Consider the following 24,398-nt stretch of genomic DNA (forward strand, 5'->3'; position numbering starts at 1 on the left):
GCAAAGACAGAAGGAGAAAAAACAAATATGAAATACAACAGAGATTAATGGTGGTGTGATAAGATTCATGTTGCCCTGATTGCCTACATTGTCAAGGTTTAAGTTGTTCCCATCTTTGGTCCAGTTGACAAAGATCATGGGGGGCTCAGCCTGGACTGGGCAGAAGATGACTCCTCCCATGCCCGTAGGTAGATACGTCTCCCTGGGCATCCGGCCCACCCTGGCAGGGTCTAAGAGAGACAGAGGAAGTAGATACAGTAAGTCACTCTCCCAGAGATGGACTAAAACACACAAGCCAGGAAATCAAGGCATGCATAGCCATAGTCAACCACAATTCTTACGTTTGACTTTGAGGTGTGCTGAGGCAGAGGGTGAGGTCATCAGCCCATTGGTTGGTATACAGGTGTAATTCCCAGTGTCCTCTGGGACAAGACTAGGGATGAGGAGTGTGCCGTCCACTAGGATCTTCACACGTGTCTTAAGATACCTGAGGACAAAACACACACACATCACAACCCGGCCTTGAGTTAGTATCTTCTTAGTTGCATTATGCACCATTGTCTAGGGATTACCTGTGGTGACAATGCTGCTTCCGGTATTTAACTGATTTACTAACAATCCAATTAACCTGAATTGTAGTGCCAATGGCTTTGTACGATTACATGGAATCAATGCTTGAAAACATAAATGCACAACATAAGAAAAAAGGGTTCCAAAAGAGTTCTTCGGCTGTCCCCATAAGAGAACCCTTTTTGGTTTCAGGCAGAACCCTTTTGGGTTCTATGTAGAACCCTCTGTGGAAAGGGTTCTACCTAGAACCAAAGGGGTTCTAGCTGGAAGCAAAAAGTGTTCTTCAAAGGGTTTTCCTATGGGGACAGGCAAAGAACCCTTTTAGAATCTAGATAGCACCTTTTTTCTAAGAGTGCAGTATGATTCTCACATATCCCTGTAGCTACTATAGTTTGTGTTTTTTGTGTGTGTTTGTGTTGTAGTCAACTCACTCTATATGGTAGACATTCTGTCCCTGTTTCCACCACTCATAGGTGAGGTTGGAGGGATAGGCCTCAGCTTGGCACTGTAGAACTGCATCCTGGGATATGTTGAGGGTGGTGTCCTCTGGGGCGATAATGATGAGTGGAGGACCTATTTTGAATTTGGGAGATTTTCAGTTACTGCATGTGCTTTTATCTGGCTGTAAAACAAGTGATTCAACTGATTAACCGTAATGATACAGTTATTCTCATGCCAAATAAAAGCTTCACAATCAGATCACGATTTGATGTGACAAGGGCAGTGCATTTATAGACCATACACCACTAGATGGCAGTATGACAGTAGCTCTGATCTGAACTCTATTACCTATTCTTAAAGAGAGATTCCCGCATTTGTTTTTCTGCTGCTCATTAAAGGACAAATCCACTCAAAGACTATCTTTTGGTATTTTTTTCATTAGTCCACTGTTGATACAGTCCCAAAATGTTTTGCATGTGAGCAGTTTTCAAGAATTTGGACGTTCAAAAAGCAAAGTGTCACTTGCCACATCATCATATGATGCAAAACACATCATATGATGCAAAACGCATCATCGTGATGATGTGGCAAGTTACATTTTTGCAGCCTTCACGTGCTCTTCGGAACTAAGAAACTCAGACATTTCTGACTTGCTAACTGGTTTAAAATAATAAAATGTACATTTATTTAATTGGGTTAACTGCCTTGTTCAGGGGCAGAACGATTTGTACCATGTCAGCTCAGGGATTCGATCCAGCAACCTTTCAGTTACTGGCCCAACGCTCTAACCACTAGGCTACCTGCCGCTATAACTGTAACCGTGTTGCAGTTATACACGTGTCGCCTTCAACCAGTTAGCTATCTTTTGGGCACCCGAGTGGCGCAGCGGTCTAAGTCATTGCATCTCAGCGCTAGAGGCGTCACTACAGACCCTGGTTCGTTTCCAGGCTGTATCACAAACGGCTGTGATTGGGAGTCCCATAGAGCGGCGCATAATTAGGGTTTGTCGTCCGGGTTAGGGTTTGGCCGGAGTAGGCCGTCATTGTAAATAAGAATTTGTTCTTAACTGACTAACCTAGAAAAAAAAGCTAGTCGGAAATGTTTCCGCGTTCTGACTAGTACGTAAATATGGCATTAGCTTCTTGACTGCTGACATGCTAAACATTTTGGGACTATATCAACAGTGGACTAATGAAAAAAATATGAATATATTTCCTTTAAGAAAAAACTAAGATTTGAGTCTTGGGGGTGTGGTTCGATGTGGCTGTTATGTTCACTTTATCATACCCTGGCAGTTAGAGTTGTTTTTCCCTCTTGAGGCACAGTAACAACAAAACAGCCACTACCACTTCCTCAAAATAGTCAGAATTAATCTAATCTATAGTTTTTCATGCACATTTGTGCATGAAAAACTAGTCTATTACCAGAGTGTGCATCTGTCTGGCAGTGTTTCATAGCGTATCATGTTACAAAACAGGTCGTGACCTTGGTACTATAAGGTTTTATCTGCGCAAAGCATAGTTCTGAGATATTGAGCATCCCAGTTTTCACATCCCAGATCTCAGAACAGTTTTGTAGTGAATGCTTCTTTCATAACCCATTAAGGTCCTTGCCATAAAGGTACCTAGAGTACAGAGTATCAAAATACTGAAACATTTTAGTGGGTTGCAAAAGCAGATAAAACCGTATGGCTCTGAAATGTCAATCTGGGTTTAGCCATAACGTTCTATCTGACACTTCTGAATTAGACATGTTCCGTTTTTAAGAAAACTGTTATTTTCATACATAAATGATAGAATAACACTATTTTACCCAGATAGAGTCAGAACACATCATCAAATACATTAAGAAATGTATTATGATCATCAGACCAACTACTGTCATCACTGAACAACGATGTGACAACATCATTTACTTTAAGATTTTTGACAGTGTAACGGTCCTGACCTGTTTTATGTTGTTTTTGTATGTGTTTAGGTCAGGGCATGTGTTTTGGGTGGGCAGTCTATGTTATCTGTTTCTATGTTGGTTGTGGTTGCCTGGTATGGCTCTTAATTAGAGGCAGGTGTTTTGCGTTCTCCTCTAATTAAGAGTCATATTTAGGTAGGGTGTTCTCACTGTTTGTTTGTGGGTGATTGTCTCCTGTGTCGTCGAATGTATGTACCATACGGGACTGTTTGGCTGTTCGTTTATTTTGATGTCGTCTGTTTCCTGTCCGTGAGTTTACGTTTAGTTATGTAAGTTTATGTTCAGGTTTCGTCAACGTCGTTTTCTTGTTTTGTTTATTTGAAAGTGTTTTGTTTCGTGTTGCCGTCGTGTTAAATAAAAAGATGGCTTATTTCCCGAATGCTGCATTTTGGTCTGATGATCCTTCTCTCCTCTCCTCGTCCGAGGATGAGGAGAGAGACAGCCCTTACAGACAGTGTTGTTTTTTTGCTTGTGTGCCATTATTGCTGGTTAGACTAGCCTAGACCATACTTAGAGTGAGATGGCAAAGACATACAGTATGTTTTGATTGGTCCATCTGTATTTGTTCAGGCTTGTTATTGGATTGCAGATAGAACTTTGTGTTTATGCTGATATAACTTTTTGGTAGCATAGCGGTTAATAGCGTTGCGTCAGTAACCGAAAGGTTGCACTAACTGAGCTGAAGTGTCAGCAGAGGGAGGACCTTTCTGCCTCTCCCAGATGGTTAAAAAATAGTCAGACTCTGACCTTTGACCTGCAGCTGGGTAGTATGGGTCAGATTCCCTTCCGAGTTGTACACCTGACATTTATACATTCCTGATGTCTCTCTGGTGACGGTGGCCAAAGACAAGGTGCCATTGAGCACCTGAGCGAGAGAGAGAGCAAGAGAGAGAGCGAGAGAGAGAGAGCAAGAGAGAGAGATGCTTTAAAACATAACCAACAACTTCATCCAACAACAGCAAACATATGTTTTTTTAAATTATTTTACATACCGCCATCTTTTCATGTTTCTCAATTGGGGTCTCATCTTTATGCCATATAACAGTTGGTCGAGGATTGCCATGGGCACCACAGCTGAGGGCCAGGGAATCCCCTTGCAAGACTTCTACAAAGGTAGGCGGAGTCTTGATAAATACAGGTGGGGCTGTAATAGAGGAACAATTGATGATCTTTTAACAAATGTATCACAATTAGCTAGCTAGTTAATTAACTAATGTGTAACAATTAGATAACGAATGGCAAACTATGAATTCTGTTATTGCTACATCTGTAAGCTAGTCATGGCCTTTGTGCATTACTTGGATATAACACAATACTTGCCCTGATGATATCCTATTTGATGCATGAAGGAGGCAGAAAAAAAGACAAATGGAAAGAAAGAGAGAATGGGAGGTAGATAGTAAATTGGAGTGGCATGTGTTTTGATGTGAGTGTGGATGGGAAAAACAGAATAGGAAAATGAGAGAAGGAGAGAGTGACAGTAGGGGGAGAGATGATCCAGGATAAGAGAAAGAGAGAGTGATAGTAGGGGAGAGATGATCCAGGACAACAGAAAGAGAGAGTGACAGTAGGTGGAGAGATGATCCAGGACAAGAGAAAGAGAGAGTGACAGTAGGGGAGAGATGATCCAGGACAAGAGAAAGGGAGAGTGACAGTAGGGGGAGAGATGATCCAGGACAAGAGAAAGAGAGAGTGATAGTAGGGGGAGAGATGATCCAGGACAAGAGAAACTGCAACACAAATCACTGTTTTCCCTTTAGCCCCCACTATCCTGGTGAGGTCACATGCACTGTGTCTACGTCCCCTGTGGCTCCTAACAGACACTCCTGTGTCAACGTCATCCCACAGTGAACAGCAGAACCAGACAAAGATGAGACGTGAGCACTGTGTAAAACACTGAGCATTATGCAACAACAGCTCACACACCGCAATAAGACTCCATAGGAAGATAAACAGGAGAGGGACTGTCATGCTCCAGCCTCATGCTGAGGATATTTTAAAGGGAAAACATTGATGGTTGTAAGCAGCTGGAGGATTTCCTGTCCTGTAAGCGCTAGTCCAGTTCCTCTGACTGCCACAGAGTCCCACTGAGCTGCACCTGTGATGGAGAGGAAGGTCCAGGTGCCGTTGCGGAACTCGTCGGTGGTGCGGTCCAGGAGTAGGATGCGACACTCGAACCAGCCCTCGTCCTCCAGGCTCAGCCCCTCCACCAGCAGCGAGGCCCCCCGGGTCAGAGACACACGGCCTGGGCACAGAGAGAGACAGGGAGCCCCCAGCGTCAGAACACACAACCAGACTGCAGAGTCAGCACATGCAAACAGAGGGCTTACCAAGCAGAAGACACAGGCATCCAGTTTCACAAAAGGCCACAGTCAAAGTCCAACCTCATGGGTTTTCAGCTAGGTTCAAGAGGACATTAACTATGCTGTCCCATAGATTTGCTGTTAGTATCAAATATTCAATTATGCATTATATCCATTCCCAAAGAGGTTTGGACTCGGGGCTTTTTGGTCTGCTGAATGGAATGAGAAAAATGGCAGGGAGATAATACAAGTTCAAGAGAAGCCAGAGACCTTGGGTTAGGGAAGTGCAAACACATGATTCACTTGTGACAAGTAAAGCAAGATTATAGTTGAGGAAGCTTTACTATGTTATTTAGACCTCTTGTTGTTTACAATACGAAGAGTGCAGAAGGCAGTTTGGTACCAAGATCAACATATAGAGAGAAGCTCCTATCAATGTCAAAATGTCAAGATTTCTTATGAAATGTACCACCTGTTTTTGTTTATCGTGGAGGAGCATATGGCAGAGAGAAACAAACACTGGAGAGCGGAAGACACCCCACGTCTCTCTATTTCTCACTCACACCCCTCTCTTTTTCTTTCAACTTTGAAACATGATCTCGTGGTTGCCTGGTGACTGAAGCCTGGTTTTCAGGGTACCCACCCTTTTATTCTGTCTCTCAATTATATATTTTTTCTCCCAAATGCAGGGTTTTAAATGATAGAGGATGTGTATAGTACAGTACATCAGGGGAAAACACATGCACTTAGCAGGCAACTGCCAAGCAGTTTGAAAATAAACAGAGCAGTCACAGAGAAACCTCATGCATCCCCTGAGAACAAAACAAATGTAGGCCTACCCAATCAGTTACCTATAACTGTAATAACGTGTGTAGCTTTATATGAGCAGAGGAGAAAGTGCATGGCTTCTAAAAACAGGAAATAGACTTAAGGTTAGGGGAATTGTTAGCTAACATGCTAAGTAGTTGCAAAGATGCTAATTAGCCTAAATGCTAATGTTGTCTGTGATGAAATTTGAACACGCAACCTTTGGATTGCTAAATGTTCACGTTATACACCCATTCACCCTGACCAACCACCCTACTTCCATTTTTACCTTACCATACTAAACATAACATATCATACTAATTTGAGTGTCCTGGATTTTCGTTTACTATGTTACTTCTAGTCTATGAGACCAGGCTGAGCAATAGTATAGGGAAATTATCAGACCAAAGGTAAGGACACAACAGTTCACCTGACACGAGACTGAATCCAAAAACTTTTCACAGCATTTGTCAATGATGAAATCTGAAAATACTCAGTAACATAATACAAATATTAATTGTAATTTTGGAGTAGGTGCAAGATAAGAAAAAACGATTAAGAGGGTTTGAGTGAAAGGTCTAACTGGTGTCTCCAAGTGGCCACACCCCTCTGCACAGTTCTTAAGTCATTTCACTGCACTTTTATGACTCAATGAAAGACCCTTCAACTATAAGGTGAAGGAATTTGAACGAATTGAGGAATTTAAGCAAGCACACTTGTAGTTTTTTGTTTGGAAAACAGCCCTGTGTCCCCACCATCACACTGTTGGTTGTTATAAATCGCAAGCTGGGTCAGGTGGGCATCATTTGAAAGATTTTTCTATTGCCAACATGGCTAGCTAAGTTATAAAATACGATCTTACAGTGTTAGGCTTTCAAAATGCACTTCAGAGAAACATAGTCTCATTCTGTTCAGGATAACCCAGGGTATAACGCATGTCATCCTTGTAACTGTGGATCAAACATAGCGATCAACGTCTCATCTTTCAGAACACATTGATTTATCTTTATTTACAGCATTTCCCTCACTCAGACAACAACAAATGTGCAAAAGTAGCCCAATTAGCGGGAGGGATGGGGGCATCTTCTTGTCGGGCGCGGTGCTCAAATTTATTACGGCTGTCAGTCAAAAACCACACAGCGCTGTGATGCAGAGAACCTGAGCTCTGATATCATGTATAGCATGTTACTGTACAACCACTGCATTCCAACTTAGGCGCTTATCAATGACAAAAATCTGCCATTTACAACCCGTATATGGGATGACAGTGGCTGTGAGTGGAAAGGGCTACACATATTTTTCAAGGTGAAAAAGTTGGACCAATCAACCCTGACAAGGAATATGATTAGGTCTGATAAATGCTTAGGCTTTATAAGCCTCTGTAGTAAGCAATTATAATAGATAACCAATCGAACTCTAGAGCCTACAGAATCTGGATAAAAGACTGTAGGCACCTTGTACACTAAATCCTATGATTGACAACACAATGTGTAAAAAGCCCCTATTTGAAACCTGGTCTGTTCATTGAATAACCATGAGAAAAGAAACGGAGTAGCACCCTCATCATTGAATCTTTTCACCACACAATCTTGTAGTTCAGCTCTTGCGGTCATCTCTCCAGGGTGTTGTATGACAGAGATTTATTGAATTCATGTCAACCTTAAAATTATGCCAAAAAACGTCAGAGGAAAACCTAATAGCAACCCTATTCAGCTTTCCAGGATGTTTTCCCTTCAGACAGCAGTGAACAGAGGTAGCCTTGTGATTAATTATGCACCCACAGGGTGCAGGGTGAAACACCACACTGTGTTTAAAAAGGAATTACAGTGACTAACAATTGACCCCACATTCCTGACTGGGGCTGTTGCTTTGGTTAATAGTAAGGTGTGCTTGCCGAGGTAGGGATTGACCTGCTTAAACACAGACCCAACCCTTACTGGGCGGCGTTCAGTTTGTGCTTCCATAAAAAGGTCCCTTTAATCCCAGGTCAGTGTTACCAGGAGAACTGACAGAGCACTCAGAGAGAGGAAATGTGTGCTGAAATGATAACAGGTGTATGAAAGACTTCATCCACTGGCTGATATCTCAAAGTGAGGGATCCTCCCTGAGCTGCCTATTTCCTATGTAGGCTTTTTCCCAAACAGCAATGGAATTGATTCTACACCTAGTGAGTGAACTGGAGGAAAAATACTTTCATGTGCAACACCACATAGACTCTCTCTCACACCACATCCCTGTGTGGCTAAATATTGCGGGATATTTTAAGCTCATTAAGATTTCCAGCACCTCTAAGAATGATTAAGAAACAAACACAAACCATGGAATTTTTAATGGCTAATTAAATCCAAATGCATGCGAGTGCTAGTGTGTAGTGCCAACTGGCTTACCAATGGGGAATTTCTCATTTGACCATCAAACACTTAACCATTTCTTGCTCCCCTCCTGCCTGTCCATCACTACAAAGGGACTGCAACCCCCTTCCCACACCACCCCTCGTAATTCTCTCAGGTTACCATAGTGATGAAACCAAGAATACCCCAGGCTGGGCGTTTAAATTTGAATTCAGTTGCTGTAGCAACGGGGAGCGACGGCGGCAAAACACTGGGAAGGGAGGGTCGATGACAGGGGTTTGTGCCTGTGATTTGAAAAATGACACGTGGAAGAAAACATGTTTGGATTTAAAGAATGGGTAAATGGCTTGTGATTGGTAAAACAGTGTGAAATGGAAAGAGAGTGAGAGGAAAAAGAGAGTGAGAGAGAGAAAGACTGTTTTCATTTGAATCTGTGGTCAGACAATAGCCCTTGACATAGAGTGACAAATGCAGTTTAATTTGAATTTGAATATTTATTTTCTAGCCATGGTAAAAATTGCTTCCATTCATAAAAATACAATTAGGATAATATACAAATAAATATGTGCCCTGTCAATGATTGCTTTTGTTAAGATGGACAGACAGGTCTCTACCACATTATTTAAAATATGTTCCAAATTTAAACTGTGGAGAATTTCCAATCCATCCCAACTCAAAACAAAAATATGGGGATCTGAATACTAATCAAAGATGACCAAGTATTGATCAAAACGGTTAAGTGTCCCATCGCTGCATTCCACAAGGAATACAATGAGAGGTTATGGAGGGAATTTTGATCAATAATTCACCGACTGCTACCAATGAGTGAGAGACCTCTATGACCTCAGTGAGCCTGCAACACTCCAGCAGAGACATTGATCACTCCCCCTTCGTCTGCATTAGCACAATGTCTAGAGGTCCTCTACACTAGTCTCTACACAACACAGAGGCAGAGACATGATCACTCCCCCTTCGTCTGCATTAGCACAATGTCTAGAGGTCCTCTACACTAGTCTCACAACGCAGAGACATTGATCACTCCCCCTTCGTCTGCATTAGCACAATGTCTAGAGGTCCTCTACACTAGTCTCTACACAACACAGAGGCAGAGACATTGATCACTCCCCCTTCGTCTGCATTAGCACAATGTCTAGAGGTCCTCTACACTAGTCTCTACACAACACAGAGGCAGAGAAACAATAGCTGCTGCTTTCTCTTGTCTGTTCTCCTCACTGTTTTTACACCCCCAGATATCACATGACGGCTCCAGTCTACCTTTAAATGAGCTGCTATTCTGGGTGGTGTGCAGTGAAGGGTGCAAAATGGAAACACTATAATCCACCCGCATCTCTAAAACATACCACCCTCTTCACATTAGCCAGAGTCAGGTTCTCCCCCACTGGGTGGCAGGTTAAAAATCACTCAGCTCTTTCTGAGCTGCACCGCTCACTGCACTGCCAGAGAACTGGCTAGCCTGTACTCTGACAACCGTTTTTATGTAACCATGGCCTGGGGGTTTTAATATACAAGGACTCTCTCTGTGGTGTACTGCATTGTATTTCAAATCACTGTGCTCCCATGCTTACTTAATTGAAACTAGTGTTAAAATCATATTAATTTTACCCACATAATTCTAGTCACCTCGCAGTGCTAGCTGTGCCACTAGATATTCTGGGTTCGAGTCCAGGCTCTGTCGCAGCCGGCCACAACCGGGAGACCCATGGGGCGGCGCACAATTGGCCCAGCGTCGTCCGGGTTAGGGGAGGGTTTGGCCGGCAGAGATGTCCTTGTCCCATCGCGCACTAGTGACTCCTGTGGCGGGCCGGGCGCAGTGCACGCTGACAAGGTCGCCAGGTGTACGGTGTTTCCTCCGACATATTAGTGCGGCTGGCTTCCGGGTAAAGTAGGCATTGTGTCAAGAAGCAGTGCGGCTTGGTTGGTTTGTGTTTCGGGGGACGCACGGCTCGACCTTTGCCTCTCCTGAGTCCGTACGGGATTTGCAGCGATGAAACAAGAATGTAACTACCAATTTAATACCATGAAATTGGGGGAAAAAAAGGGTAAAAAATATATAATTAACAAAAAAATTGAATGTTGTAATGCGCGGGGATATACAGAATTTCATATGCTACAATAACAGTGGCACCTATGGAGGAAGACAGATCATTCTGAGAGGCCTCAGTTTTGTTGTTCTTTGTCTGTTCCGTATGTGTTTAAGGCAGAGGTGCATTGTGGGATGTGTTTTGATTTGAATACAATCATAAGTCTGGGGCTGGACCCCAGCCCCTGGCAGCCAATCCCCTCCCTTCCTCCAAAATGTCTCTCTTCAATCCTCCTCTCCCCTAATCACTTTAACCCTCTTATGAATAGCTCTTTGTCAAACGATTACAGGTAACTCTGTCCCTCACACTCTGTCCGACTGTGTTAACCCCTGCTCACATGTTCAAGCCACTGCTTGACACATCCAAACTTCAGCACTCAGACAACTTGGCCAACTTCAGCATGACCTGCCATTGCCTGAATCAAGAGAACATGCAATCTAGTCAACCATGGTCTGTGACAGAGCACGAAAGTGTGTCAGTGTGTCATCGCTGTTTTTAACAACACTGTATTTGACACTTACTAAAACATGACTTAGAAATCACCATGTGTATATGTTCATGCACATGTGAGTTCTCTCATAATCCCTTCTGTATTCCACACATGATGTGCTGGTAAATGATTCACAGTTAGATTGACTTTCCAAAATATATGCAGCATATTTTGGGGCTCATTCAGGCAAGTCCAACCTCTTTACTTGCATACTAACATGATGCATCAGTTTAAACCTTTTTAAGTGAATTCTACATAATGAATCAAGCCTTTCAGCGGTGTGTAATAACACACATGTTAAATTTAACTTATGGCCCTATCCTTGTAAATCACTCTTCCAACAGTAGGTAACAGAGACCTGGCTCAACCAAAGCTTCTCTCTTCTCTCAGGTCTGGGATAAGGTAGAACGTCCCAGGAAGTGTTTGGGACTGAGAGAAGGCTTTCATACAAAAGCTCCCAGGCAGCACAATACTGGGCCTGATCTCCTTCCCCCTGCTCTGATCCCAGTCCCATGGGACACACCTACAGCGTTGTGACAGACCCTTTGTCTTGACGGATCACCTCAGAGCTGGAGAACCTGCCACAACCTCACTTTACCCCAACCTACATGTACAAATGACCTGGACTAACCTGTACCCCCGTACATTGACTCGGTACCGGTACCCCTGTACATAGCCTCATTATTGTTATTTTACTGTGTTCCTTCTTTAGATCTTTTATTTTTACTTTAGTTTATTTAGTAAATAGTTTCTTAACTCTATTTTCTTAAAACTGCATTGTTGGTCAATTAAGGGCTTGAAAGTAAGCATTTCACGGTAAGGTTTACACCTGTTGTATTCGGCACATGTGACAAATAACATTTGATTTGATTTGATGAGATCCACGGGTCCAGCCTGGTTTCTTCTCTTATTGTGTCACTGTTTGGCAAACGTCTCCATGGTCCAGTTTCAGCAGAAATGCAGGCTGCAGCTGGATCATGTGGATCGGCCTCAGCTGCCACCTATGTTCTGGCTTAGGTGGTCAAATCGGGTTATGTTTACTAATGAAAATGTAAATTCCAATTAAGATTTGTGGTGGAACAAGGCTAATTTATTGAGGTTCTTTAATGTGTGTATTTGTATAAGGGTGAAACAAAGCTATGACTCCCCCAGTGTTTAGGGCTCACACTGAGACCGAGTAATGAGGGCCTGCTGGGCTGAGTCAGGGTTTTTTGCTGCTGTCGTTCTACCCCCTCCACACCGTCTCCACTCATTTACTTCAGCAGAGAGGACACATTTGATCTTTTTTAGAGTAAGTGCCTCTGACAGGGCATCCAGTGCAGGGAGACTCACAGGCCAGCCTGGACTAAACATTTCCTCAACAAGCACAACTCGAACAGACTTCACCAGTCAAGTTGACTGCACATTCAGTCACTATTTATTTGTCTGTTCCTCTGTTTTGTCAGGTGATTGATGTTCAGTCCTCCAGGGTATGTTTAGAAAATAGACACAGAGGAAGAAGGATGTGGTACTGGGAAGCCTCCTTCAAAAGGGTTTCTGATTCCCTCCAGAAATAAGAGATTTGCAGAGCAGCCTGCACAAGTAATCTGTCTGTGTTTCAGAGGGATTGGCTTCTAATGGGGTCAACAGAAGAACATTACTCTGTTGCACAGACACAGACATAGACACAGCAAACACTCCTCAAGCACTCACTGTCATCAGAAATACACCTGATATCCTACCGGAACAACTGGACGTTAAACGCATGGCAATATTATGTCCTCATCCAAGATAACGCTTCCTCTCATTCTGTGACATTTTTAGGTTGGGGGATGGCATCAGGGCAAGATTGTACATGAGAGACAGAGATGACAGAACAGTCTTATAGGCTCTAAATAAGGTTTAACAACAGTGAGTCAATTCTTCTCCGTACTAAAAAGTTGCTTTTGTTCATCCCTGAGCATAGACTACTTGAGACAAAGACCAGGAAGTGGTTGTGTTTCATACTGTCTAGTGAGGTGGGGCTGTGGTTAAATCCCAAAACATTTTAATTTGAGGGTAGAATATATTAGATCTGCAGTGCTGATACGCTTCACATGTTGCCATCTGCCTCCAGAGGAAGGGGAGCTGAGAGGATATGAGGCAGACAGGGGTTAAGCAGAGCCCAGACACACAGAGAGGGAGAATATCCCTCATCAAAACGAAGTAATAAACGTTTAGACTGTTGTTAATCTTTTCTGTTGTTTTTCCCCCCATAGATTCAGTGATGAATTCTGGGTCATAGAGCATCACATGATAGCCCTAAAACAATAACACTGTTAATGGCCTATCTATGGGTGGGTCAGACAGACTGCCAGACATCTGTTGGCCAGTGCTCTCCAGGCCATTCCTGAGTGGTCAGAGTCTGGTGTGTGTCCAGTGCATGCCAGGGTCCATTTGATCTTCAGTGTGATAGCCTGAATGTATCTAGTGATTGTTTTTAAATGAAAACGAACTCTAGGTGGACTTGAAAAGCTTCCTGCCAGTTCAGTGACGCTAGATGAGAGGGTATGGATTTTGGAGTATTGGCATGGGCTCTGTCAGAGGACGTGGGGTGGGGGGTGGGGGGGGTGACATAGCCTTTGTCTTATTTCTCCGAGAGACAATGACTAGATTATGGTACTCAATGAAAGAGAACTCTAAATATTCCATATGCTTCATCCATCCTCCTTACAGCTAAAAAGGTCACTCCTCTGAATACAAGAACAAACTGTCAGACCACCAGCCCCCACCTCAGCCAAGCCTGTCTCAATTTAACCCCACTCTCTTTCAATCCATACTCCACTTGCACTCACATAAACACACACACACACACAGACACAGACACACAGACACACACAAACACACAATCCCCAACACAGCCCCGCCTGTCATCCCACCCCCCTGACTGACATATTTCCGTCCTCGCCTAGTCCCTGTCCCAGTGCCCTGCCCTACCACCACAACACACACACACACACACACACACACACACACACACACACACACACACACACACACACACACACACAGACACAGACACAGACACACACACAGTCTAATTACAGGGCTCTTAATTGATTACCTATTTGGAGTATTCTCACCACTGAAACCTTCCAGCATTCAAAAATACCAGTGTAGCCCCCTTCCCCATCCCAACTCAAAACAAATCAGCTGTACTTAAAGCACATTCCCAGCCAGTTCCTCGTCAGGGGAAAGGGAGGCTGAAAGGAAGGTCATTGAAAGTTGTTTTAAGACAATGCAACCTTATTGCACGCAATCTCTTCAGATATAATCAGATACATTTGTCAGGTCCTTCTCTTCACTCCTTTGAGATACCACAACTGCTATCGTCGCGTCTAGGTAATTGAGGTTAAACTCTCCTTTGTCCTTTTCCCATACGCTGCACTGTAAAAAAACTGTAAAAACACTGGGCTGTTGTGTGCAGGCAAATGGCTCCCAATAAACAAACAGGACAAAAGATTCAATTGCACCAGGACTCTGAAAGTGAGAACCAAAAGGTTCAAATGTTCAGTCATGGTGTATAACTGCAATTACCACAATGCCTTTCCTGTGCATTGCGTAATTTGAAAGAAGCAGTGCTAAGACATAGATCTAGGACAAGCGGACTCACCCTTGTAGTTGGGATGCACACGTGGTGCGTACACTCCGAATTTGATGAGGATGGGAACATTGTAACCCAGACGAACCCACTCCACCACGTGCAGTGGGAACAGGTTTGGGGTGGTGGCTTCTGTAGAAGGGGGGGTAAGACTGCAACTGAGCTCTGCAGTCCCCCCAACCCTGGCTCGTACCACCGCCTCCACACCCTGGGACGTACCTGAGGAGAAAGCACACAGGTAACAATAATACCATGGAGGAAGGCTGAGCATGACTGGTGAATCTGCAGTAAAACATGCTAATGTCTGAACGGTCAACAGTCAACACCCACAACATAAATCAATATTTAAGAGCTCCTTAACATCCATAAGCTATGTGGATCTGTTCCACATAGGTTTGAGTGTCATGCAGAACCAGATAAACTTTGAGTTTTTTTCTAAATGCATTCAGTGGAATTTCTGGTTACACATTCCAGGAAGATATTGAGTAAATATTCCATTTATTTTTTGCAGGGCAGAGAACTGATGATAAAACTGTTTTGCCGCAAAAGCGTCGCTTCATGAGAGGGAAGGGGAGGACAAAGACAGCAGAAACAGGGCTAAAACCAAAAGGCATGGATAGAGAAAAAGTGTAAGGAGATTGAGAAAATAACAAGCAGTAGGCCAAAGGGGAAAGAGACTAGAGTAGATAGCATAAACACACATTTAAATGTGAATAAATATTTATGAGTTGGATGCCAGCCTGAAAATCTCCAGAGTATGCTCTGTTTAAAACAGGCACACAGAGGCCATGTAAAACAATGGTACTCCATTTGGTGACAAGATCACAAGGCTGCAACCGGCTCTGTAGACATGCTGCAATCTCATTAATGACACTTGGGCCAGAGCTTGTGTTGTGTTGTCTCTGCACCTCGTTTAGCCTGGTGATTAAGTACTAATCTTAAAGGGCTTACCTGTAGTCTTTATATCGAGCAAAACACGACAGCGAAGGTACAACACTACATAGACTATAGACCCCTCTGCGCAGTCAATGTATGCATTGTACAATATGCTGAGTTTCCCTGTACTTGGGCGGGAAACAGCTGTGAAAGAGCAGTAGCCAATTGCGTGTTTGTGTTTGAGTCTGTTATTAAAGAATGAGAAACAATGTTGTGTCTGTTCGCTGCTTTTCATTAAATCATGTATGGCTATTTTTTTAGGCTATTTTAGACTCAAAGTAACAATAGCCGACTGTATGATTAAAGGGACTGCAGTCAATCTGTTACTGGGCTCACACCATCATTATCATTATCATTAGGCACTTCACATAATTCAAATTCCATCAAGTCACATGCACAATTCGATCGCCCGTCATTCATTCATTGTCATCAGTAAGGAAAGACACATTGGGTCTAACAACACCATAGATCTAGGACTATGATGTAATACCTCTTTGTCATGAAATGTCATAACCAGTTCATTTTGTTAATAAGCCCACTAGGCGACTCATTTGTTGTATGTCCTGAATAATGGTAAGGAAAATACCGTTGGCTGTTGGGCAATAGCAATAGGCCTACACAATTGTGCACAGTGGACTAGGTGTTGACGGGTTATCTCCAATTTAACTGGAGAACACAACTATATCCCAGACAATGCTCGGATTCGGATCCGAAAGGTGATGAACGGCCTAAAGGAGAGAAGCCTGGAGACCCAGGAAAAAACCGACCAAGTTGTGGACCGTGGTACACACGGTTTGAGCTTATTTGGGGAGAAAATACATTCTTTCAATGGCGACCCGTCATTCAGGGCAGGTGGGGCAGAGCATGTTTTGAGCCCCACATTTTTTGTAAAAAAAGCAGCAAACAAACATTTTTTCAGGGGGGGGGCATTCCTGTTTTGCATGATATTTTGGCATTAATACGTGTCACATGTCAGTTTGCAAACAATGTCAAAAACGTATGTATTTAAGCCGCATACAAAAGCCGTGTACAAACATGGTCTCTTTTTGTTTTCTTGAGTAAGGCAGCTCCAAAATGCAGGTGTTTCAGCCTAGCTCAGTGCTTTCTGTGGTGGTGGGGCAAGCCAGCAGAAAATACGGAGCAATGCGCCGTGATTGGCTCAGTGTTCTATCACTCATGGGGACACTACGTCACCGCCAAGTCTAAGGGTAGAGCTAGAAAATTCTAGCCCCTTGGGTGCTGCCATAGAGTTACATTAGAAGTGCCCATCCAAGAAGGATCAAGGTCATTGGCCACAGATAAAATGATGTCAAATCACATTACATCTACAGTAGCTTTGATTGGACTGATCATGTCAACATCATACTTTCAAAATCTTAGCTAGCTGTCATCATCATGAATCAAGTCGATAATCTACTGGCAAATCCTTTTTAATCCTTCCGTCATCTGAAGAGAAATAATGAAGAGAAACTATAGTGAAAAGGTATGGGTATCGGCCATTGGACATAAACATTACAAAACAAGTTGGAAATCGCATATTCCACAATGTAAGTGTTTTCACTGACATTTTCAACCTCTCCCTGTCTGAGTCTGTAATACCAACAGGTTTCAAGCAGACCACCATAGTCCCTGTGCCCAAGAATACTAAGGTAACCTGCCTAAATGACTACCGACCCGTAGCACTCACGTCTGTAGCCATGAAATGCTTTGAAAGGCTGGTCATGGCTCACATCAACACCATTATCCCAGAAACCTTATACCCACTCCAATTTGCATACCGCCCCAACAGATCCACAGATGATGCAATCTCTATTGCACTCCACACAGCCCTTTCACACCTGGACAAAAGGAACACCTATGTGAGAATGCTATTCATTGACTACAGCTCAGCGTTCAGCACCATAGTGCCCTCAAAGCTCATCACTAAGCTAAGGACCCCGGGACTAATCACCTCCCTCTGCAACTGGATCCTGGACTTCCTGACAGGCCGCCCCCAGGTGGTAAGGGTAGGTAACAACACATCCGCCACGCTGATCCTCAACATGGGGGCCCCTTAGGGGTGTGTGCTCAGTCCCCTCCTGTACTCCCTGTTCACTCATGACTGCACGGCCAGGCACGACTCCAACACCATCATTAGGTTTGCCGATGACACAACAGTAGTAGGCCTGATCACCGACAATGATGAGACAGCCTATAGGGAGGAGGTCAGAGACCTGACCGTGTGGTGCAAGGAGAACAACCTCTCCCTCAACGTGATCAAGACAAAGGAGATGATTGTGGACTACAGGAAAAGGAGGACTGAGCACGCCCCCATTCTCATCGACGGGGCTGTAGTGGAGCAGGTTGAGAGCTTCAAGTTCCTTGGCGTCCACATCACCAACAAACTAACATGGTCCAAGCACACCAAGACAGTCATGAAGAGGGCACGACAAAACCTATTCCCCCTCAGGAGACTGAAAAGATTTGGTATGGGTCCTCAGATCCTCAAAAGGTTTTACAGCTGCACCATCGAGAGCATCCTGACGGGTTGCATCACTGCCTGGTATGGCAACTGCTCGGTCTCCAACCATAAGGCACTACAGAGGGTAGTGCGTATGGCCCAGTACATCACAGGGACCAAGCTTCCTGCCATCCAGGACCTCTATACCAGGCGGTGTCATAGGAAGGCCCTAAAAATTGTCAAAGACTCCAGCCACCCTAGTCATAGACTGTTCTCTCTGCTACCGCACGGCAAGCAGTACCGGAGTGCCAAGTCTAGGTCCAAGAGGCTTCTAAACAGCTTCTACCCCCAAGCCATGAGACTCCTGAACATCTAATCAAATGGCTACCCAGACTATTTGCATTGCCCCCCCCCCCATACGCTGCTGCTACTCTCCGTTATTATCTATGCATAGTCACTTTAATAACTCTACCTACATGTATATATTACCTCAATTACCTTGACACATTGACTCTGTACCGGTACCCCCTGTATATAGCCCCACTATTGTTATTTACTGCTGCTCTTTAAATATTTGTTATTCTCATCCCTTACTTTTTTGGGGGGTATTTTCTTAAAACTGCATTGTTAGTTAAGGGCTTGTAAATAAGCATTTCACTGTAAAGTCTACACCTGTTATATTCAGTGCATGTGACAAATAAAATGTTATTTAATTTGAAAATTTGATTTGAGTGGGTTGGAAGGAATCAGTGTCGCTAACTGCAAGCATTGCAAAGCTATTATTAGCCTGCTATTCAGTGGAGTAGCTGTGTGGTCCAAAGTCTAAGATTAAGGGTTTCTTTTCCTAGTTTAAAATGATAAACGTTCAAAATTGGCCATGCTGTCAATGAAGCACAATTTGTGCTGCGCTCAAAACAGCTGTTAACTGCTAAATCTGACTTTAGTGAGTTCAAGACAATTGGGACCTCGGGAAAAATGAGCTACGACTGGGAAAGTATGTTTTAAACTTTCACTGAACTCGGAATTGTAAATTCGGAACTCTGGCCTCTTTCTAGAGCTACGACCTGAAGATCACTGACATTATCATGATTCAACCTTTTTTTCAGAGTTCCCAGTTGTCTTGAAAGCACCATAAATCCAGAGAATGCCAGACTTTGATGACAAAGTTTGATGACAAAATTTGCCAACGAAGGACTGCCGCGCCACCTTCCTGTTCAAGTGGGCACAGCACAACAAGGTGAGTCCAAAAATGTCTAGTATGCTTCTGCATAAATTATGTAATATGCCAGGAAGATATGTATACTGTAGCTAAGAAAGTAATAAGTGTATGTTGTGTAGTAAACTGTTAGTAGCCCATGTGCCTCACCCTAATAATTTGGTCTATTTTCACCTCTTAATTTCGCCTACTGTTCTGACTTGGTGGTGCACATGTAGCCTATAACCTGTTTTTGAGAAATGTAGTCTTTGAATATTGTAAGAGCTTTCATTGTCTGCTTATATGCCCCCTTTATTTATCCTACGGTTCTGACTTGGTGTACAGGGAGAACACTGTAAGAACGGCCCATGTTCTGAATTCTGTTGCTGTACATTTCAAAAGTGCTGAACAAATAGTTATATTGACTACGTCCGTCCTAGCTCGCTCAGTAATGTCTTAATCGAAATTACTGATTGCCTCTTATCCTCTTGTCGTCCCCTTATGCCATAGCTTGTACATCTCAATTGTCAGTAGAAACCACATTTGTTTAAGCAAGTCAGCCATATCAGCTATGTTTTTTTAAAGGCAGTAAATGAGGCTGAATGAACTGTTTCGCTGCCAGACAAGGCTCCGCTGATAGCCAGGTGTAGCAGTGGACAGGTGTTGGGACTGCTGTTGGGTCAGCTTTATGTAGGCCCTAACAGTTTGTGGGCACCGTTTTCACTGTTATAGTGCAATTAATGTAATGTTTTAATGTAATGTTTAGTGTTGTGATGTGTAATGGATTTGCTGGCATGCATCCCACCTAAAAATGTTTTTTCCCCACCAAGATTTCCATGCTAAAATCGCCAGTGCAGTCTTTAAAACAAAAACACATTGTAGAAACTAGAAAAAGACCTAGATATAGTATAGACTGTTTTTAGCCTTCAGCCTTTACATAACCATATGAATTCATTTATATACAATATTCTGCCCATATGAACAAATGCATATACAATATTTATATTCATACGTGACTTAAATGAAAAGCAGTAAACATAAACATTGCTTCACATTCTTTAATAACAGACTCATAAACACAATCACGCAATTGGCTACAGCTCGCTTCACAGCTTCCCAGGGAAATTCAAGGCATTGTATGCCTCACGCAGACAAAAGAGTAGTGGAAGGAGTTCGCTTCTGCTGCACTGTTCTCTGTAAAATATAACGCGTTGCGGCAGTGCTTTGCTCAAAAGGGGACACTCCCTGATAGATGGTAGGGCAGCAGGCCCCTCACTCCTCCCTCCCTCCCGATCCACAACCCCCTGGGGTCCACACATGGCCTCGCTCCACTAAACTCCCCTCCCCCTAGAAGCGTGCTTTTTGGATGGGACCAGTATAAATCCCAGATTAATCTAAATCCGCACCATCAGATTTATTTTGTACATTAGGATTTCACCCCATTCCCTTGTACACACTTGTGTCTAGACCCCGCGACCCCTCCTCAACACTTTCCCCAATCTATGTCACGTTACATAGTGGCTGATGTCAGAGACTTATCAGTATGATGCTTGAATCATATGTTTCTAGGGAGTGCATTCGAAACGTCACCAACCAGTACATGAGAGCCAAGGCCTTGGACTCTTTGCCATTACATAAGCGTCCATGTAAACAGGAATGTAAAGAGAGTGGTATAAACTCCAGAGGAAAATATATTGGTAATTAAGGGTGGAAAAGGATGAAGAGAGACAGATGGTGAGAGGCAATAGAGAATTGAATGAGAGGATTTCTCTAGAGGCACATTTTATATGATTTACAGTACATAACTTCACTATATTGATGTACCATTGTAATAGAAATGTTGAAGTGAATTACTTGGGTAGCTAGGAGAGCAAGGCAGGTGTAAGGAGAGACACAATAAAATGTTATGAGCATAGCAAATGCACTGTGCAGTATTATACTTCCGCAGCAGACAGAGGGCAACAGCAGTGGTGACACCCAGAAGCCACAGCCTCTCCAATCCCATCGCCGTCCCTCACCACTGCTTTACATATCTCCCAACCTGAAAACACAGAAACACACACATTCAAATCAACCTCTGACATAAAGTAACACACAGCCTTCAATACTGTACCAAGGACATTCCCACTGCATCTGGATCAGACAAGACCAAGGTAATCCTCCAAGTTAACATCAACCCTAAAGTATTTCATAATCCCTACTTCAAACTGTATTCCAGTCTGTTGATGGCTTGATAACTAACTGTATTCTGTAAAAAGTCTTTGCCCACTGCAAATTGGATGTCTTGTTTGTGATTTGGATTTGGATTAAGGGAAACGTGCTTATTCAAATAGCTTTGGGAGTGAAAATATATTGATGTGTGTGTGTGTGTGTTGTGTGTGTGTGTGTGTGTGTGTGGTGTGTGTGTGTGGTGTTGTGTGTGTGTGTGTGTGTGTGTGTGTGTGTGGTGTGTGTGTTGTGTGTGTGTGTGTGTGTGTGTGTGGTGTGTGTGTGGTGTGTGTGTGTTGTGTGTGTGTGTGTGTGGTGTGTGTGTGTGTGAGGTTAGGCTACATGGTGGAGATTATTGGGTAGTTTGGTTCATAAAGCTGACCCCCAGTCTTCGCTTGAAGTTATTGAGAGATGATGAGGTTTTGGCAATGTGAGGGAAGGGAAACGTGCTTATTCAAACTAGCTGTGTGTGTGTGTGTGTGTGTGTGTGTGTGTGTGTGTGTGTGTGTGTGTGTGTGTGTGTGTGTGTGTGTGTGTGTGTGTGTGTGTGTGTGTGTGTGTGGTGTGTGTGTTGGTTTGAGAGTGTGTGTGGGGTGGTGTGGTTTGGTGTGTTGGGGTGTGTGTTTTGTGGGTGTGTGGGTGTGTGTGTGTGTGGGGGTGGTTGTGTGTTGTGTGTGTGTGTGTGTGTGTGTGTGTGTGTGTGTGTGTGTGTGTGTGTGTGTGTGTGTGTATGAGTTTGTGTGTATCACCATTAGACAGACCTGTGGGTGTCCCTGTCACTGATATGGTCAAAAAGATGAACCTTCTGCCTGTGATTGGTCTAGCTCATACTGTAGGTCTTGTCTCATGCTAACTGGGCTAACAGCTTTAGACAGGTGACACATGCAAGAGGAAAACATCAGGGACATCTCTGTTTATCTCGTCATCCCAACCCCAGTCTAATGGTCAATGCACTTTCAATTCATATTTACTCTTGTGTTTCAATATATTAAAAAAACTGAACCCTGTAAATTCCATTAATGTAATTTCTATCTCTGACATTGTGCATTATTGCACCGACCCACTGAATGTGAACTGGATATTACTGTAACCAGACTGCTCAATAATCCACTTCCTAGAAAGAAGAATGGATGGAGCCTGACAATGCAAAGGGTCAATAAAGCTCTGAAAACTGAATCTGTGTTGCATTGTCTGGCCCATGATGTGTTAAAGTAGCAGCATACAACTTAAAATCATCTACAGTTTAAGCTTTCACCTTTCCTCCACACACACATATACACTGTATCCTCCCACACACGTAATTCAGAGTCACTAATACCAGCTTATCACTAGTGTAAGTTAATTACACTAATATAAGGAGGCTATTTTTAGAAAGCTAGGAAGTGTAATAGCAACAGATATGCCAACTCAACTCACGTGACCCATTTGGTTTCATAGTAGTAACCTGACATAGTAAACAGATCTGGGAAGAATAGGTTAGGGATATTGTTATCCTCTGCACTTTTCTGATAAGGGTATGGGACTCAGCGGGACTCTTTAGTCCTGTTGGGAATTAGCCATGGCATCTGTCCTGAGTTGGTTTAATCAGTGTGATATTTATCACTGATTTGGTGGCAAGGCAACAATGATGTTATTATATGAGAGTAGCAGAAATGGCAACATGGGCTATGTCATAACCAAAACAAAAGTCGCTCCTCTCTGAATAGAAAAGGAGCAACAGAAATTGTTTCACAGGCATACATGATACCTATAACTTGCTCAGACAGGATAGAGATGGAAGGAATAATGATGTCCTCTCGTTCCTATCTTACGCCTGAAATGCCAAATTAAATCGAACAATGCCCATCCCATTCAGTTTTTTCCCCCTACTGCACTAGCTATTGTGTCATCATCCCTGCAAAGTGACAGAAACACACGATTACTTGTCACTGGAGCTGATTGCACAGCACTGCATCATTCTCTGAGGTAGAAATAGTCTTCCTAGGTAACAGTTTTCATCATTCAGCCACATGGCATCCAATCGAGCACCCAGCCAACCAACCCCCTCTCATGTTATGTTGCTGCTATTGAGGGAAACCTCATTTAACTGCTAAAATGTTTATTTTGGATAGCTCTTTATACATGCTTATCACCTATAGGTACTTATATCACCTGTCAAATTCTTTAGAGTTTCTCCAGCCTTATAGTTGGTGCTTTGACAGGGCAGTTGAGAGGGGAGAGCCAGACTACAAACCCTGCAGAGAGAGCCTGTAGGGTTCCAGGTCTATAGGTGTAGACAGGAGAGACAGAGGACAGCACCCACCACTATTATGTGGCTTCAGGTATGACCTGTTTCCCAGGGCAGGAAGTCCTTTAATTTAAATGCAAACAGAGGAGGCCTACAAGTTTATCTCAAGATGCTACATCATACGTAGTAAGGAGGGGTTGCATAGGTCACTGATAGTATACATGTTAAATGACAGAGCTTGGAGATGCACAGTACACAAAGCATCATATCAAAGTGCCTTTAATCTCATAAAGGAAAAGCAAATTGGGTGCCTTTAGAATGATTATCTCTCTATCTTCAAACGAATGAGAGAACTCAGTGTTCTTTCTAAAAGCATATTGTCAAGAGAAATCATTGCAATTATGGGAGCTGCTCAAGGAGGGTTCTGATTTTGCTTCTTCAATGAAAAAGTTGCTGGTTGCATACAAATACACCAAGTCAATTATTATGAATTATTGGATTATGTTAATATTGCCCAACAATCATTTAAGTTTATTTGACTAAAACCTGGCTTTAGTTTACAGGGTTGGGAGTGGTAGCTAAGCCCCTCTTATACAGTCCTGAACAGCAGACAAATGCAGCTCTGCCAGGATCAACTGTACATGGAGCAGATGCGGGTTAGGAAGTGAGGGGAGCTGAGCCTGAGGGTATCTGAGGGGAACACGGAGACGTTACATAAGTGTCTAAGTCACACAAAAGAAG

At 43.2% G+C, this 24,398-nt stretch overlaps 1 protein-coding gene across 1 annotated transcript in view; it reads right to left on the reverse strand.

Moving 5' to 3' along the window:
• Nucleotides 1–24,398, reverse strand: part of LOC111957774 (uncharacterized) — a 40,795-nt gene that overhangs the window by 11,395 nt on the left and 5,002 nt on the right. Inside the window, exons 2-9 of the mRNA XM_070436837.1 lie at nucleotides 21,166–21,263; nucleotides 14,664–14,869; nucleotides 5,078–5,224; nucleotides 3,972–4,123; nucleotides 3,727–3,844; nucleotides 1,002–1,143; nucleotides 342–487; nucleotides 88–230 (exon numbers count right to left, since the gene is read on the reverse strand). Of these exons, the coding sequence (XP_070292938.1) occupies nucleotides 88–230; nucleotides 342–487; nucleotides 1,002–1,143; nucleotides 3,727–3,844; nucleotides 3,972–4,123; nucleotides 5,078–5,224; nucleotides 14,664–14,869; nucleotides 21,166–21,227 (1,116 nt within the window). The 5' untranslated portion in view covers nucleotides 21,228–21,263. The remainder of the gene's footprint in view (nucleotides 1–87; nucleotides 231–341; nucleotides 488–1,001; nucleotides 1,144–3,726; nucleotides 3,845–3,971; nucleotides 4,124–5,077; nucleotides 5,225–14,663; nucleotides 14,870–21,165; nucleotides 21,264–24,398) is intronic.

This window comes from Salvelinus sp. IW2-2015, linkage group LG33 (genome assembly GCF_002910315.2).
Source record: "Salvelinus sp. IW2-2015 linkage group LG33, ASM291031v2, whole genome shotgun sequence".
Classification (NCBI taxonomy): Eukaryota; Metazoa; Chordata; class Actinopteri; order Salmoniformes; family Salmonidae; genus Salvelinus; species Salvelinus sp. IW2-2015.